This window comes from Pygocentrus nattereri, chromosome 6, assembly GCF_015220715.1.
Source record: "Pygocentrus nattereri isolate fPygNat1 chromosome 6, fPygNat1.pri, whole genome shotgun sequence".
Classification (NCBI taxonomy): Eukaryota; Metazoa; Chordata; class Actinopteri; order Characiformes; family Serrasalmidae; genus Pygocentrus; species Pygocentrus nattereri.
Window position 1 is genome coordinate 24569969 of NC_051216.1, and position 17500 is coordinate 24587468.

Sequence of the window (17500 nt, forward strand, 5' to 3'; positions counted from 1 at the left end):
CTGCACAGATGCAGAGGGAGAGGGCAGAAGGAAAATTCAGAAATTCCCCTCAGAACTGTTCTGGGCTCTGGCTTTAAGCATCCAGGTTTACTGAAGACGTACTATATTGTGTGTTACAATTGTACCACTTGATTATGTGATATTATACAACAGTCAGTCCCGGTGTTCTGTCGAGTTGTGCTACGCATCGATATTTGCTACTTTGCGCTTTTGCGCATGCGCAGACCCACAGCCTTGTCATAAGTTTCCACGCCCATTAATCTATGCTCCCTTTCTGTCGATTATACGTTCAGGTGAGTAATTTCTTATCTTTTTATTGTTTCCTGACCTATAAACATTTATATAGGCTCCTTAATAAATGTTTTGGATCCTGCCTGCTCTCATCGCACTTTTCTCATCGCATATATGGTTTGTATACAGAAGTTATAATAAAGAAGTTATAATAAACTGCATATCCATGCTTCCCTTGTCCATACAGTGCACACAGAGTAAGTAGTGATGTTAAAAAATATGGGTCTGTACTGGAAGCATTTTTCGATAAGGGATGCATTATTTGACATGTGATATTAGTCTATCGAGATATGCTACACATGGAAAATATTTAATAAGGAAGTTATAATGGATTTAAATCCATGCTTCCCTTGTCCATACAGTGCACGTACTTGATTTTGTAATTAAATGCGTCATAATACTGAGTTAGGCTCTATTTAATGGGAAACACACAACTGGAAGTGCAAACCGATAAGGTAGCATTTCTCGATGGAGTAGCACAGATCGATAGAGTCTGCAGACGATTAACGCTACGGTAGCATTTTTCGACAAAGCAGCACAATTCGACAGAACACCGGCCGCGCTAGCTGATTGGTTGAGAGGCGTTCTAACCGCTGTAATTGCGCCGTAACGTCACAGCTTTTTCACACGACTTTGACGAGATTCTACTTCTTACTTTGCGCACAAACAGAAAACGGACACTTTTAAGATCACATTTAAGATCGCATTTGAACGATAGCCGATTTGGTCAGACTCTGAATATGAGACTACACTAAATCACCAAACTGTCATTACCACCGAGCAAGCTTTTCGGCAGCCATGGCAGAAGAACACGTAAACAACCTGAAGTTAGAAATAGCTATAATACTAGCTAATAATGCTAAACGCGAGCTAAGGCTACTACGCATTAATTTGATGCCACTAAACTACATGAAATTGAGGCGTGCTGTGTTGATGCTCTGACGAGCTGTGCTATCGTTTTAAAATGTATAGCGCATATTTGCAGGTATACTTGTAAATAAACCTCTGGGTGGGATATTTTGATAGGCTAAAACGCCTTATCAAAAACACAATACATTTTCCCTCATTCTGTACATGGATGCCACTATAACCCACCCAACGAGGCTGTCAGTCTAATTACGTGAATTCAGTGCATAGTAGCTTTAGCTCCCATGTAGCAATATTCATATTTCAACTCTTTAACGACCCGTAATTCGGAGGAGCCAGTGGTGCTAGAGAGAAGAATGTTCACAGGACAAAACATAATCGGGTTCTGAACATTTTTATTTAACACAGGGTGCAACACAGGCGACTTTTCGACAACCCTATTTATTCTGGCCATAGAGAAATGAACGACAACACCACTACAGTGGTCGAGCTAACACACTCTCTCTACTGCTCTGCTGCGTAAATGCAAGGCTGAGTGATGAATCTATATTGAAATTGCAGTTTGAAAGTGTCTTTTCAAATTCTAATGGGGGAACTAATGTAACAAAACAGAGCTTGTGAACTGGTAGTAAGGTGCATTCAGGCTTCAAAAGTACAAAAAAGGCATGTGCTGATATTCCTTGAGAAAAAAGTGCTTTATAAAATGAAATTTAATATAAATTATTGTGTGTAATTTACAATCGCAATTTCCGTAAGAAAAAATTGCAATAGGATATTTTCCCCAAATTGTCCAGCCCTAAGATAAAGTCAATGCAATGAAATGACTTTATAATTAGGCTATGCACTATAGCCAATCTAAATCAAGAGCTTTCTGCACCCTGTTCATAATTTAATCTCTTTCTGCAGGTCCCCAGTGGCCATTCTGTTCCCCTGTAATTCTGGTATGACTTGTTGGCTCTTTGTGTGTGAAATGTTCTGAGCCTGTGTTCAGCTGCTAGCGAGCGATGAGGGGTGAAAGTGGAGAGGTGAGACCCCCCCTGTGTAAACAGTGTATACTTCTCCAAGTCAAATGTAATGAGATATATAGGACAGCACAACTGCAGCCTTCTTGGTATAAAATAGTGAATAAACATTTTAAACACAATAAAAACACTTATTTTGTTGATTTGCTTGCACACAGATGACAATGAACATCCAGTCCTCTTCCATTTTGTAAATCATACACATTTCCATCTAAACATATTCCAGCAACATTATTGAAAAAATACGCAGTTCAGCTACGAGATCTCCACAACAACCAGAAATAACATTTCATGACTGCAGTGAAAAGAGGCTAAACAAAAACGTTAAGAAAAATATTTTATTTATTAATTTGACAATCTAAAGAAACTATAAAAATGACTGAACAGAGTAGATTCTATGGACATAGAGAGGAAACTGTCTGTTATTTCAAACGGTAATGGCTTTTGTTCATGGATTTGAGTAATTCTGACTTCAAATATATCAAGAATGCAAGAACAGCCATATTTGCTTATATTCAAAATATTCAAATTTTTTCAGTAATCTATTCTATTGGTTCAGGGGTAGCCACAGATGAATAAATTGCTGCTCAACAACAAATATGCAGATATTACTGCATTGCATGATACTGCTTATGTATTTATTGCATTACACACTGTACCTTTAACGGGGGTCATGGGGAAGTACTAATTCCTGCCACTATTACTTAATTATAGTAATTTGCAGTGACTATTTTGAAGAAACATCCACCAAAAAGAATGAACCAAATGACAATGCATTCAGGTTTGCAGGTATGCATTCAGGTTTATTGAAGAAGTAAGATATTATGTGGTACCATGTTACCACTTGAAAATGTACAACAAAATCGAAACATTTATTTATTCAATCAGGATACAAAAATACACATCTCAGTGACTTCCATATTGTAATAAATAGTTAACCATGCATCTACGATAAAAAGGCACAGAAAACAGTCACTTAGTAGTCATAAAAATTACCAACTACCAAAAAATCATCCAGATATCAATACAAGTGACTACTGTAACATTATATCCCAATGGTGAAACCACATACACATCAGTTGTTTAACCTTAATAAATATGCAAATGCTGTATATAGCTATACACATAGTTTTAAAAATTAAACTGTGCCATTGTAAACACAATGTAAACAAATGAAACTCACATCGCACATCTCTTAATAGGATCATGTTTGCGATATGCAATCCTGCATTAAAAATTTCTCATGTCAATTGGATTTTGAAAAATCAGGCAGTTTACAGCTTTATGTACACCATCTCTAGATAAGCTCAAGCGTGCTTCTGCTTGACGTCTTATCAAAAAAACACTCCTGGTCTAGTAGATACACTCTTGAGAACTTGTTCAGAGACAGCTATACATAGGTGTGCGGATGAACTCGCTGCAGCATGAGAGGAAGACTGCACTTGGGGATCTGAGTGAAATGAAAGCAAATAAAAAACGCACAGAGGCACCGTTATACTGAGGTCAGTCAACCTGCTACAGTTTATAAATGGAAACACTGTAAGGCCAAATCTTTAGGGGCTTCATGTAGCTATCAAGTCCTTAAATCTTCCAAGGTGCTATATGCAGAATCACTCTGAAAGTATTATTGGCATTTCACTCCACATCTCTGACAGTATATATGGCACTATCCCTGTGGTACAGGTTTCTATGGTGAAATGTGTAGAATCAATTTTGTACTAGCATCTTTGGTAATGACTCTAGCGAACTGGGGAGATTTTCACATACAGTCTTTGACTCCTTTCAAAGGCAATGCATATCCGTTCTGTAAAGTGAAAATAAAAACATAAAAATACTACATTCAGTTTTGAATTACAATGTGTGCATGTAAGCGTGAAGACTCATATGGTACAAAAAACTGCCTAGTCTTTTAAAAGGAGATTTAGAGTCAATCAGCCCTCCTCCTTTTCTTCTCAACTCATGCTGCCAGTCGTCTAGGCACCTTTCCATGCTCTTCAAATTCTCTAGACACTTCTTTTAGAGTCAAATAGAAAGTCTGCAGTTGACCATGCAGCCAAACTTATGGCTAGTGTTGGATTTAAAATCTGCAGTTCTACTTAGGACCATTTGCCAGACTTGGATGATCTTTTATTATGTCCGCTGTGTTCATTTCCAATTTACTTTGATTCAATATCTATGTTATTTTATGAAGACTTTATGAAGACGTAGGTGGAAAAGAACAGAAATACTTTGTTTCTAGCAGTCAATAAGTACTTGGCTGGAATCCGCTGAATAAAACAACTTAATCTCTAGACAGATATTCAGATGTGACCTACTACCCTCTAGAGGGAGATTATGATATGACATCAAACTATCATGAAACCTACATGTCTGGTTTACTTGTGATTTACAGGACTTGATTTAAGCTAATGTTAAAATGTCCATAACAAAGAAAATAAAAGAGGCACAGCAGGCAGTTCTGCCAGTGTAAGAGAACATCCAGTTGTCTAGCAAATTATCCTGGAAGCACAGTTTAGTAGATATGACTGATGATCTGCTTGTGGAAGATTGTATGAATTTAGAAAGAATATGGCATGATAAGTCTGTCCACGAGTCCACCTTATACCAAAATAAAATAACATTAAAAAAAAAGAAAGAAAGGAGTGCATGAACTGGTTTTTGTTTTCCATGGAAAAACATCACATAATAAAGCTTCATAGAGAACAAAATGTATCAAAATAAATACAATATTGCACCTTCAATAGAATACAACAGCACTTAACATATAAAGGCGATTACTAAACATTAGAATAATTCACATCGGTATCATGGTGCACTATACACAATCAAATGTGTAAGCTCAATATATCATGTTAGCATTAATCTATACAAACCATGTTCCTTACAACTGGAATTAACAGTTCAATATATTTACAGTGCATATATTAACAAACAAAACTTCACTTACACTAGTATACCCTGTAATGCCATCAACTTAACAAAATTTAGTTCTGGGTATCTTATCAAATTTACATTTTATCCCTAAATGCAATTTAAGGAGCGACAATCATGAGAAATCTATGCAAATTTGCAGATCAACTGCAATATCTTATGCTCGAAACCTATTCCAAGTAAAATAGATACATTTAAAGTACGTTCGGAGTCGATATGTGGAGAGGCGACTCTAACAAGAATTTCCACACTAATGCGCTGATAATAGATTTTTCTGTTAAATGTTAACTACTATTGAATTTGTGGGAAATGATACTTAAAAGTACTGTTTAACATTAAATGTTGCTGATCTTGGGGGAAAATGACACAAGTATTATATTTTACTGAATTGCGAGGAAATCTTAATGAAAACTAAAAACCTCTCAACAACAAAATATATTGGGCACATTCACTTTGGTACTGTTTTCACAAAGAACTGATATTTCGTCTTAGTTAATGTGCTATCCAGATATAAATAATTGATCTCCTACCAATAAAGCACATTTTACAATAAATATGGCACGTGACACTGCTCTTTGACACAGAGGTTTCATGCAGACAAATAAATAGAAATCAAACAGCAGTCTATTAAGACCACAGGGATGCTTCAGTAGTAACAAATGGCATCATACTAAAGTCATATAAAACTTGTTCAAGTGTTAGTTTGTACAATAAAAAAACAAGACACTAATCATGCAGTGAAATAGATATCCAAATCAAGCATAAATACCATGCATCAGAGTGTCACTGTTTCAGGAAACCCCTCTTTAAACTTTTTCCTGGACTGCAAACCACTTTGCTATGATTGCCATTTGATTGCAATGCTTCAGCAGCCATTTTCCTGTCTCCTTAAAATGTAAACAGTGCTGTCGAAAGAAGAATATTGCTGACACATCACATCCCCATCCTACTGTAGCCATCTTTACCACAAGGCAAAGAGCCAGTGAGCTATTACAAGGCTTTACTTCACCCACAGTGAACACTTTATGGAAGTCCTGTTTTGCTACTCTTGACTCTTTTAAAGATGCCAGAAGTTGCCTCTACAATGAGAGTTGCATACCTGATTGTGCCATCAATGCAGTATGTAAAAAAATGGCTTTGTTTTTTTGTAAATCTACACCCACCTAGATCACTCTACCACTACGTCTCTTTTGGCACCAGCACTCATTCTAAAACAACACATTCTCAGGTTCTCTAAAGCTATGCTAAAGCAATGGGAGAAACCCCTCGAATCCGAGCTCTTCCAGACAACAGAGCTCAGTAAAACGTCCGCTCCTCACGAAGGGAACATGTGCTCAAGCCTCACAGGTCCACCATGGCGCTCTTGGCCAGCTCCTTAGTTCCCTGGAGAATTCTCTTCATATGACCCACCTTCGAGATCCCCAGATCCTGTTGGAACGAGCACACAAAGATCCACTGAGATGATGCACTGTTTTCAGTTATGATCTGTGCTGTAAAACAGAGAAAGGCTGATCTTGCAAACCAAATAAAGAATATATCCTGTGCTGCCATAGAAAGACACAGATTGAAAAATACTGAAGAATATTACATATGTTAAATCACTAGATTTGCCTACTTAGAAATACACTAAAGTCCTGTATTACTATTATTATTATTATTGTTATTATTATTAGTACACTTAAACAATCAATTAATTAAAAACTAATTGATTGATAATATACTCTGCCAAGATATAAAGATATTTGATGTAGTGCATTTTTAAAAACACAATTCTCAAATTAAATATTTTTTCATATGTCCATCAGGACAGCCCAATAGACAACATGGGGTTTGGCCAGATAGATGATAGGGACATTTGAAATGAGGGGGGCACAACAAAGAAAAAAAAATGGCACAGTCCAAGGAACATTTGTTCTGTCCTTCAGTTCTAATGTATACAACGTACTGCACAGAAGTCAGAGTCCACCCTTCATTAATTCATTTTCGAGTCACAAGGGCCATTAAGTACAAGTTATTCATTTTTCAAGAGATCTTTCAGGAGATTAGATATAAGTTAATCTTCTTGCATAAGAAAGGGAAAATCAAAGGAAATGAAAATCACATTATATTAAAAGAAATTAAGAAAATGAGACCCCTAACAACCATGCAAGACATGGTAGGCCAGCAATACTTTGACCATCCAATAAACAGTACTTATAGCTTTCATCTCGGAGAGATTCAAGCTCCACTCTTGCTTTAGATTAAAAAAAATCCACAGGTCAGTCTGTCCATCCTTCCACCTTGTGAGGACAACTCAACACTAAGAGTCACAAAGGACGCGTAGCTTTGGAAAACTAAAAGCATTTCACCCGAAATTCTGTTTGAATAACTTGTTGCAATGGCCCATTTGTCTAGAAATAAGTAATGACATGTGGTCTCTGCCCTTGGCACTGTACTGTATGATACATCACCATTGTAAACTTATCATAACACATTTACCACAAATAACAAATGGACAACATACAGTCATTCAACTCCACATTAAATACTGTGGAGAATGCTCAGAGTCATGTTGAAAATGGAATCTTAGTTAGTGTAAATCATGTTTACATGTTTATTGGTGCATTTCTGGTGTAGTTTAGGTGAGACAAGTAAGAGTATGAAATCTCAACACTGAAATGTATAAACTCAACAAGTGCAAATGATAGCACACCAAAGTGACGATGATCAGTGATGTCTTCAGTATTAATTCAGTCACTAATGGGTCAAGAACAGATGTTTTGCATGGCTACAGCTTTGCAGCTGTATTTGATCAGCTGAGCTAGAGATTTGCACTTGTTTGGTACGTTTCATCTGAGCTTTGCTTGTTCCTGCTAGTGTCATTTTGCCTCACACTTACACACACACACGCACACACACCTTTCACTGCATTAAAAGTAACATAAACACAAACATGCTGGTTCAAAGCTGGGTACATCACACCAGCCGAGTTGTCCATCACACGCCATTAGTTGATGCACATGTGTCACACCATGTTGCAGGTGGAGTCACACACTTATTTAGCTTCCTCTCAGTGTGGGTTGTGCCCCCCCTTTTCACTCTTTCAACCCCTTTCACTGACTATTCTACATCTTCGCACTTCCAAAGGCTGTAGCATGTCAGGGCCACAAACGGTTTAGTTAGTACGTAAGTAGGTTCAAGTCTCAAACAACACTTGCACAGAGGAAGCCAAGCAGAGCAGTGCAGCACAAAATAGCAAACAGGGGTCAGGTCAAATAAGACAGAGAAGAGAGAGTCAGAGAGTCAGTGAAAATAGAAAGAAGAGAGAGCGAGAGAGGGAGAGAGAGAGAAAGCTCAGATTTGTTCTGAGGGACATTGTGAGGCACGTAGAGGGGGGGGTGTGTGTATACCTTCAGGTCCCTCCTCTCCAGGTGCAGTAGTTCGGAGCCGCGGATGTCGTGGCGGATGAAGGTGTCTTTGTACTCCCCCAAGCTGAGCTGCTCCAGCCAGGCTCCCACCTCCTCAGTGCCCCACCTCTGAACTACACAAGTCAAGAGCGAGAAGCCCCCTTCAGTCTCCGAAAACCCCCGCACATACACGCAGGACACAAGCAGTACAGGGTCAAGGCCGAAATGGGGCAGAAATGAAAAGAAAAAACATCAACAACCACAAAGAGGGGGGAAGGGGTCAGAACAGAAAGAGAAGAACCACAGAAAGGAGTGGCAGCAGCAGCTGGCAAAGAGAGGGTTAAACAGGTTGGCTTTCAGTAAAGGTCTCTGGTCACTGGCACACCCAGAGGATTTTTTTTTCTGGCATGCAGGTTATCACAGTGGGACATCCACCACCGCATTCAGAGCAGACACAAGAGACAGGAGAAAGAGAGAGCAAGAGAGAACGAGAGAGAGAGACTGTGAAAGAGAGCGAGACTGAGAAAGAGAGGAGGGAGGACGGGAGGCTGAAGCCTGTGCACCCTAATTCTCAATATATCTGGCCCCTACACCATGGTTCAAACTGTCCTGTTCCATAAAGCCATACACTGGCTCATCCACAGGCAGGACACCACACTTGAGAGATAAGTTATCGTTATCAGCTAAATGCACGCTATACCCCAAAACTCAGAAGCAAGTTAGATTCAATTAGGTGCATTTCCTGAGGGAGTATCACTAATCTGTAGCAGTAGAAGAATATATTGTGGCTGTCTAAAAAATTGCCAGAAATTGACACTGATATAGTAACTGTAGGCTGATGCTGAAATCCAGTGATTTTCATGTGCAGTTGTATGCCTCCTGTCAAATATTTGAAAACCTTTGGTTAAATATGTTCTTAACCTATTTTGTTGATTTGCTAAGTGAAAATAGGTTCACATCATCTAAAAGCATTTTACTTCAAATTTTAGTGCACAATATCTACTTTCCTATTTAGTTTATTTTGGTTTATTTTTAATTAAGTTTAACATATTTGAAAGAATTAGACAAAATATAAGTATATAGTCATAAGTATTACACAGGTCATATGTTGTTTTTTCCAATGTGTTAAATTCAACAAATAAACAGTACTTGTGCATTAAAATGTTAACTCTATAGATGATGTGTACTTTTTTCTCTTACAAAATCAACAAAATATTTAATATGACAAGAGGCGCCTAGACTTTTGCATATGACTGTACATTCCGATTCCAATATATAAACATTTATAAAATGTAGAAACTGAGACTGGATTAGCATTACACAAAAATATAACATGGTTACAAATGCAGCCAAATGAATAAAATGCAGCCATTTTAGCACAGCAGCCCAGAATCACCTATATGTTCACTTCCCTTCCTGAGTACATTAAATACGTCATCTGCCGATACTGATATGATTCTGATATGATTGCCCATCCTAGGGGTGACAAAATCTTTTTTAAGTACTGACAGTATGTTTTTCTGACCAACTGCATATTTCATTACAAAGAGAGTGTAACTAGTCCTGTTTAACTGGATTTAGTGCAGCACAGAATACACTAAACAGTAAATACAACTCATTGTGCTCATAATTTTTCTAATTTTAAAAATAGCACTAAATGGCCCTTTTCATCTGCCCCAACTTATCAAACCTCAGACATATAAATATTGTGATGCATATCATCGTAAAATTGGTTAAGCATTGTCATGTTATATTTTTGCCATATTACCAACCCAATTGCATCCATAGGATAAAATGTTCTTAACTTGAATGTATTACTCTAAAAAGATTTTTATTTGGTCAGTTCCTCATGAAATAATTATATCATGTAAAGGGCAGTGAGACTTTTCAAGTGATATACAAGGTTTTGATGTGACGGCAAAAAATTATACTACATTTTTAAAAATGAAATAGTTATTAATTCAACTGCCGGCATATGAATTTAAATGGTTCCAGTGAGCCCAATGGTTCCAACACCAATCCTCCCCACGTATATAAGAAAGACCAGTTGATATATCTGTGTATGCATGGTAGTGGTTTCCCTTCTGTGAGCTGAGCCTTGGTTTGTGCCTGCTGTTCATGTGTGGACACATGGGACTGTATCTGACTCACAGGACGACACCATGAACAGAGGAAAGTGCAGGATGTTCATGGATGGTTGGGTTGGACCGAGGACATCACAGAACAGAGAGAACTCTCAAAGGGGGATGTAGATGCTATATGGAGCTCTGTGTCATCAGGCAGGCCACATAGCCCTGCCATAATGGCTCTAGGAGGTCAGACACTGTATTCTTGAAAAGAACACTGTGCAAAGTCACCATAAACACTCAAAATGAAAAACACCTCAAAATTCAGTTCTTCTGGCATTATTCAACAGTACAGCACTATTGTTGATTTCAAAGCACAATGTGGGAACACGACACACAGCACTCCATGAATGCGACACGCCATCCATGAAAAATGTTTTTGTCTTTCTAGTGTCAGAACAGCCACGCATTCTTACCTGACTGTGGGCTGGACTTCTTGAGGGCCTTCTCTTTCTTGAACTTTGGCACGATGCGAAACATACCACTGCGACTGTTTCTCTTGCCGTACTCCAGGGAGTGGTCCTATCACACATGACACAGACCTTTTCATTCCAAATGACTGATCTTTCACTTTATGGACATGCCAGTAAATGTTATGGCCAGAATTTCCACTGTTACATGCTCTCCATTACACACAAAGGTTGGTGTTAAATACTGGGTCAAAAGCCAACTCCACAATATTGGCTGAGCTCACCTCTTCGTCGTTGGGCTGAAGAATGTGGTAGAGCCAAGGAATCTCAGCCAGCTTGCCCAGCTCCACCTCCACACTCTGCAGAGCGCTGGACAGCAGCTCCTCATCAGGGGGGTCCAGTTGCTATATGGAAACAAAGCCCACAAAATGAGACACTTCCAAAAATCACACCCAGCCCAGCCATACACTACATTCTCCAAGCCAAGGTAAATGGTCAAGATCCTGAACATTTAATTCACGCTCAGTGATAGTTAGGGAGGCAGTCCTTTCATAAATGAGGCTATTCTAATAAAAATGGAAAGGAAAGGAAAACGTTAACAAAAAACTTCTGAAATGTACTTACCAATGACACTCGGCCTACTAGGACTGACTCAGTCTCATTGTGCAGGGCCTTCACTGTGCTGGCTACCTCAATAGCTGTGTTCCTGGTCAGGCTCTAAAAGAAGGAGACAGTCTGATTAGAACACACCAACAAACATCAATATAACTTTTATAAGTAATATGTATGAAGAGCAGGATCCCAGACAGGGGTTTGGGGGATACAATTAGAGCATTGTGGTGGTCTGCTAAAGCAGTGTTTCCCAAGTCCAGTCCTAGAGGCCATCTTCAGTGCAGTTTTGCATTTTCACTGCTCTAACACACCTGATTCAGCAAGGATCAAAATTTTAGTGAGGTCCATTTTGCAAAAATGTGACGTACATTTCATAGGGAATAAACTAACTGCTGAATATTAGTATTACACCAACCGTAAGTTTCTCCTTTAGAGTTTTTTTTTCAATCATTGCTCCCATTTTACCCATCCATAACTGTTATGCACCTTCTCCTTTAATTTGTTCCCCATCCCTTCATTGTTCCATAAATTGATTTGACTTCTTCCCTCTTTAGGTTTATTTAATTAATAATTGAACTGTTTTTATATTATTATGTTAGCTGAAAAAACATGCTGAAACCTACACTGAATCAAGTAGTTTTGAATTGTTTCAAATTGTATTTATCAGATTTTATTTAATTACCCCCTCCCCCATCTCTGCTTGTCTCTTTTGCGTCTCTGTCCTCATTGATTACTGAAAAAGTACACATTAAACATGCATTATAAAAGGCTATCTATACCAAACCCCAGCTAAAGGGAAAGGTAGCTAAAGTTAAACAGACAAAATACAGTCTAACATACCTGCTGATTCCTTAATACCGTTATGTCTCAACTGACCACAGCAGTTCTGAGGTCAGTTGAGAGTCACTCACTGCTTATCGAGTAGTTACATCTCTTTTTTTCCACGCTGAATCTCAAAAATCCTTCAGAAACTTTAGAAGACCTTAAAGGCCCAATGATAGTCACAAAGATATTGCTATCATGTACTGAAGCAGTTGTGGATAGCAACGGTTGTTATACAGTTATTGGAGGCTTGAGGAAAGTAAGGAGGAGCTTGGTCAATTTTGACTGGCCATAATACAGAGACAGCTCTCACAAAAAACAAATCAGATTTTATTATCACAAAAAATTACGCATAATAAATATTCTGTCCCCACTTGAGTAGGTCTGTGACACCGTGGCTGCACCCCTGAGTGGATTTCTGTATTATCATAACAGTGCTGTTTTTACGGTTATTCCCTTGAATGGAGAAAAGTGAAAAAGAAAAACAATCCTTATGAAACTACCGAGGTCCGGACCTCTGTGTCCTCATAGCTAGTTATAGCCATGGATTCAGCTCAAGAATGTGCTAATAATTGGGTAAGGATATAATGGGCGAGACTATCTGAATGCACTGATATCTGTACTAATCTTAGTACTACTTTACTTAAGTAGGTATTTGAATAAGGCATGTGTAATTTGGAACATAAAAAAACAACATTAAATATTATATTGTGAATTTTAAATACACCCCTATTCCAAAGAAGTTGGGACACTGTGTAAAACATAAATAAAAACAGAAAACGATGATTTGCAAATCCTTTTCAACCTATATTCAATTGAATACACTACAAAGACAAGATATTTAATGTTCAAACGGATAAACCTTATTGTTTTTTGATGTACAACTTCAGTTGCTCAGTTTGCGCTTCATAATGCGCCACACATTTTCACTGGGAGACAGGTCTTGAATGCAGACATGCCAGTCTAGTACCCGCACTCTTTTACTATGAAGCCACGCTGTTGTAACACGTGCAAGTTACCCATGCCATGGGCACTAACACACCCCCACACCATCAGAGATGCTGGCTTTTGAACTTTGCGCTGATAACAATCCAGACAGTCCTTTTCCTCTTTGGCCCAGAGGACACAACGTCCATGATTTCCAAAAACTATTTGAAATGTGGACTCGTCAGACCACAGGACACTTTTCCACTTTGCGTCAGTCCATCTCAGATGAGCTCGGGCCCAGAGAAGCCGGCAGCGTTTCTGGGTGGTGATGATATATGGCTTTCGCTTTGCATGGCAGAGTTTTAACTTGCACTTGTAGATGGAGCGACGAACTGTGTTCACTGACAATGGTTTTCTGAAGTGTTCCTGAGCCCATGTGGTAATATCCGTTACAGAATGATGTCGGTTTTTAATGCAGTGCCGCCTGAGGGATCGAAGGTCACGGGCATTCAATGTTGGTTTTCTGCCTTGCCGCTTACTTGCAGAAATTTCTCCAGATTCTCTGAATCTTTTGATGATATTATGGACTGTAGATGATGAAATCCCTAAATTCCTTCCAATTGCACGTTGAGAAACGTTGTTCTTAAACTGTTGGTCTATTTGCTCACGCAGTTGTTCACAAAGTAGTGAACTTCGCCCCATCCTTGCTTGTGAACGTGTTGCAGGCATCAAATTCAAAATGAGTGAATATTTGCAAAAAAACAACAAAGTTTATCAGTTTGAACATTAAATATCTTGTCTTTGTAGTGTATTCAATTGAATATAGGTTGAAAAGGATTTGCAAATCATCTTATTCTGTTTAAATTTATGTTTTACACAACGTCCGAACTTCATTGGATTTGGGGTTGTACGTTTTGATTAAACATGCAACATAGAACCGCAGAGAATATCGAGACACTACGAGTTTCATACCTTCCGCCCAATGAGTGCTGAAGATAGATGATGTAATGATGAATGATGATTAGATGATGATGAATGAATTTTGTCAGGTTGTCTACCTTGATCACTATTTTTCACTGAGGCATTCACAATATGCATTTCAGTGTATCTTCATTGTCAATAATATAGAGCATTCTTGGTAATTATAGAATCATTTACAGCTCTGTTCATCATTCTGGACCCATCTAAAATTCCGCAATTTTTCCAAAAAACTATTTGAAGCTGCTCAACACCAGGATCATATTATCATGATTTTATAAATGCATACAAAAGGGTTTACATAAATGAAACTTTTAAATGGCAGTAAATAACATTATAAATTATTTATTGGCAATACTGGGATATTCAAATACTACTTGTTAAAGTATATCAGTATTCACGCAGCAACAGTGTTTAAATTGTCCATCCCTTATATGACTCTGATGTGTGAACTGAGCAGTGCTGAGCTGGGAAACCCTGTATCTCACCTCAGGGAACTTAGGGTGAGTTTTGTTGATGGCGTGAGATGCAGCATTAACAGCATGAGCAAGCTCTTGCTCCAGTAGCCCATTGGTCTTGGCAGCTTCACAGATCCTAGTGATGAGTTCCTCTGCAGCGCGAGCACACATCTGGATTAGCGTGGCCTCCTCCTCAGTGGCCAGGTCCACAGAGTGCTGAGGGTACAGGTGAGGCCGTAGAGGAGGTTTGTCATACTTCAGTTTGTCCTCCCAAGACTTCAGTGTGTTCTCAAATGCCTGTAATAGCAGGACAAAGCTTCAGAGATGCACGTGAGTTTGGTACAATAAGCAGTGAAAGACACAGATGATCATATACAGCAATACTCACCCTGTCTCTGGTCAGCATCTGGGCTCGGTTCTTGTGTTGAATCTTGATGACTCCAGGAGGCTGGATCCAGGCCTCTCCATCCACTTGGATAGGGACGCCTTCATCTCCCAGGATTGTAATCTTCACTGTGCGACACTACGGCAACAACAGAAAAGCCATGCTTAATATATATGTGTGCATATATATATATATATATATATATATATATATATATATATATAAACACACAAAGACACACCTGGGCAATGCGGTGATGCTGGAGCTTGATCACTCTGGACACTGCCATCTGCATACTTCCAAACACAGCCACCACCTCCAAGATTTTATCATCAAATGATGGAGCACAGAATATCTAGAAAAGAAAATAAAGAAGATAGAGAATAAAAAACACTGGGATTCATTTTAATAAAACTGGGGGCATTTTTGATTTCACTGTCTATATACAGTGCCAAGGTTGACCTGCTAGCTGATATCCTTGATCACCAGCAGAGGGCCCTTCACAAACACACGTTCAAACAATTCCCCAAACAAGTATTTTCCTTAAGGGAAAATTTGTAATGCATTTGAAATGCAGCTTTTATATATATATTAGCCAACAGTGAGAGCAGTTCATAGGAAAACAACCTAGACTATCGGCATTAACACACTGGATCAACAAGCTGTTTGCAGACTTTATGTTGATGTTTCTGGAGCCGATCCACTAGATGTCCTGTCCGAGATCACAGGCATGTCATTGCTCTTTTGCTCTGGCCTGATGCTTATGTAACAGGGTCTTTGAGAGTGCTGCCAAAGTCCAATGTAACCCCTTGCGCTGGGGCTAGACACAGAGAAAGCCTTTCATTTCATTCCACTGCTAGCTAATAAACTAGCCACGAGAAGCCTGTGAGCCACACACAAAAAGACTAAGAAAAATAGTTGCACTCTTCATTCCATAACAGATCTCTTTATAAATCTGCAGGTTTCTTTACTGGATCATGGTACCACTTGAAGCTTCTTTCACATGATGTCAAATTCACCCGAATGAACTGACTGAACAAACATCAGCCAGAGCATCATGCTAGGAAAAGAGTAAAGATTTCCATCTATAGACTACAAGTTACAGAAGGCCAAAGGTAAGAGAGTCATCAAATCATTATTCTCAATTTTATAAGAATCACAATTATTAATTTGTTTTTTTCTGATTATCTCTACTTGATGTTTTTGCTATTTCAAAAATATCCTGGAAGTGAAATTGATTTTGAACAGCTGGTGATTAGATTTGGTCAATTACACATCATATATAGTTGTCTACACTGCCCACAGTCTCTTTCTTTGTCCTCTAATATGAAATTCATATACCATAATAACTAGCATTATTAATGATGGTGCTGTAAGGAGTCTGTTGATTATTCTTTGCATTTTGCTTCAATGTACAACATTTTGAAAGCTCTCCATTTCAAGGGAAGTGAGATGCCAAGTTACACTAGATTGAGAGCATGTTTTAGTGGAGAAAAGCCAATGCTTCATAATGTTCATTATTCTGAATTCATACATTTTCACTTCACACATGATTTTTAAAGTAGATCAGTTTCAGACACATTCCAGTAATGAGATCAGTTATACAAAACTCAAACCTAGTCTCTGAACACAATTTATGTTTTCTTTATTTGTTACTTTCCAAACCAAAATCATTATTTCCAAGCTAAGGTTATTCCTTCAAATCCATTAAAAAGTTTAAGGAAGTGTGTTTATTAAATTAAACTTGATTGAATGATTCCAGTAATTCACTGAAAAGGCTAATAAAAAAGGTCAAACATTAGTCGGACAAACATTAGTGTCTCTTTCCTTTATGTAGGCTAGTATTTTGTTTCATATCCCTCAAAATGAGGTACTGGTTTATAATATAGATTGAATGATGTAGTTGTGAATACAGTAAAGTGCTGTGCTATGAAAGAGCCCTTAAGCAATGACAGCATCAGTAATAAACTTTTAAGAGTAATTTTAACAAATTAAAGTCAGCATAACCAATGTTGAAGGATAAATCAAGCACAGGTAGAGGAGAGATTTGTGGTTACTAGGGTTACTCACATCATCCTCTTTGGTCCCACCCCAGAAGTTGGTTCCTCCAGCATAGCTAGGGATATTCAGCACAGCGATCCCCTGGAGACTGGGGAGCGGGATGTACTGTCCGTCACACTGCAAAACCCATCACACAACCATAAGCTCTGAACTTCTCTTCAGAGTACAAATGGGCAGTTGGCCATGAAAAAAACCCTAATGATTCCCTTTATAGACCATAAAAA

At 38.4% G+C, this 17500-nt stretch overlaps 1 protein-coding gene across 10 annotated transcripts in view; it reads right to left on the bottom strand.

Annotated features, from left to right (window-relative positions):
* Positions 1-2956: 2956 nt before the first annotated feature.
* Positions 2957-17500, bottom strand: part of dgkh (diacylglycerol kinase, eta) — a 74057-nt gene continuing 59513 nt past the window's right edge. For 8 of the 10 annotated variants that reach the window (XM_017710848.2, XM_017710847.2, XM_037539016.1 and 5 more), the window contains 9 exons: positions 17286-17393; positions 15457-15570; positions 15219-15353; positions 14861-15127; positions 11658-11750; positions 11318-11437; positions 11040-11145; positions 8501-8631; positions 2957-6539 (listed from right to left, as the gene is read on the bottom strand). In XM_017710848.2, coding sequence (XP_017566337.1) covers positions 6453-6539; positions 8501-8631; positions 11040-11145; positions 11318-11437; positions 11658-11750; positions 14861-15127; positions 15219-15353; positions 15457-15570; positions 17286-17393 — 1161 coding nt within the window. In that variant the 3' untranslated portion in view covers positions 2957-6452. The remainder of the gene's footprint in view (positions 6540-8500; positions 8632-11039; positions 11146-11317; positions 11438-11657; positions 11751-14860; positions 15128-15218; positions 15354-15456; positions 15571-17285; positions 17394-17500) is intronic. The other 2 variants (XM_017710850.2, XM_017710855.2) reach the window with 1 other exon arrangement.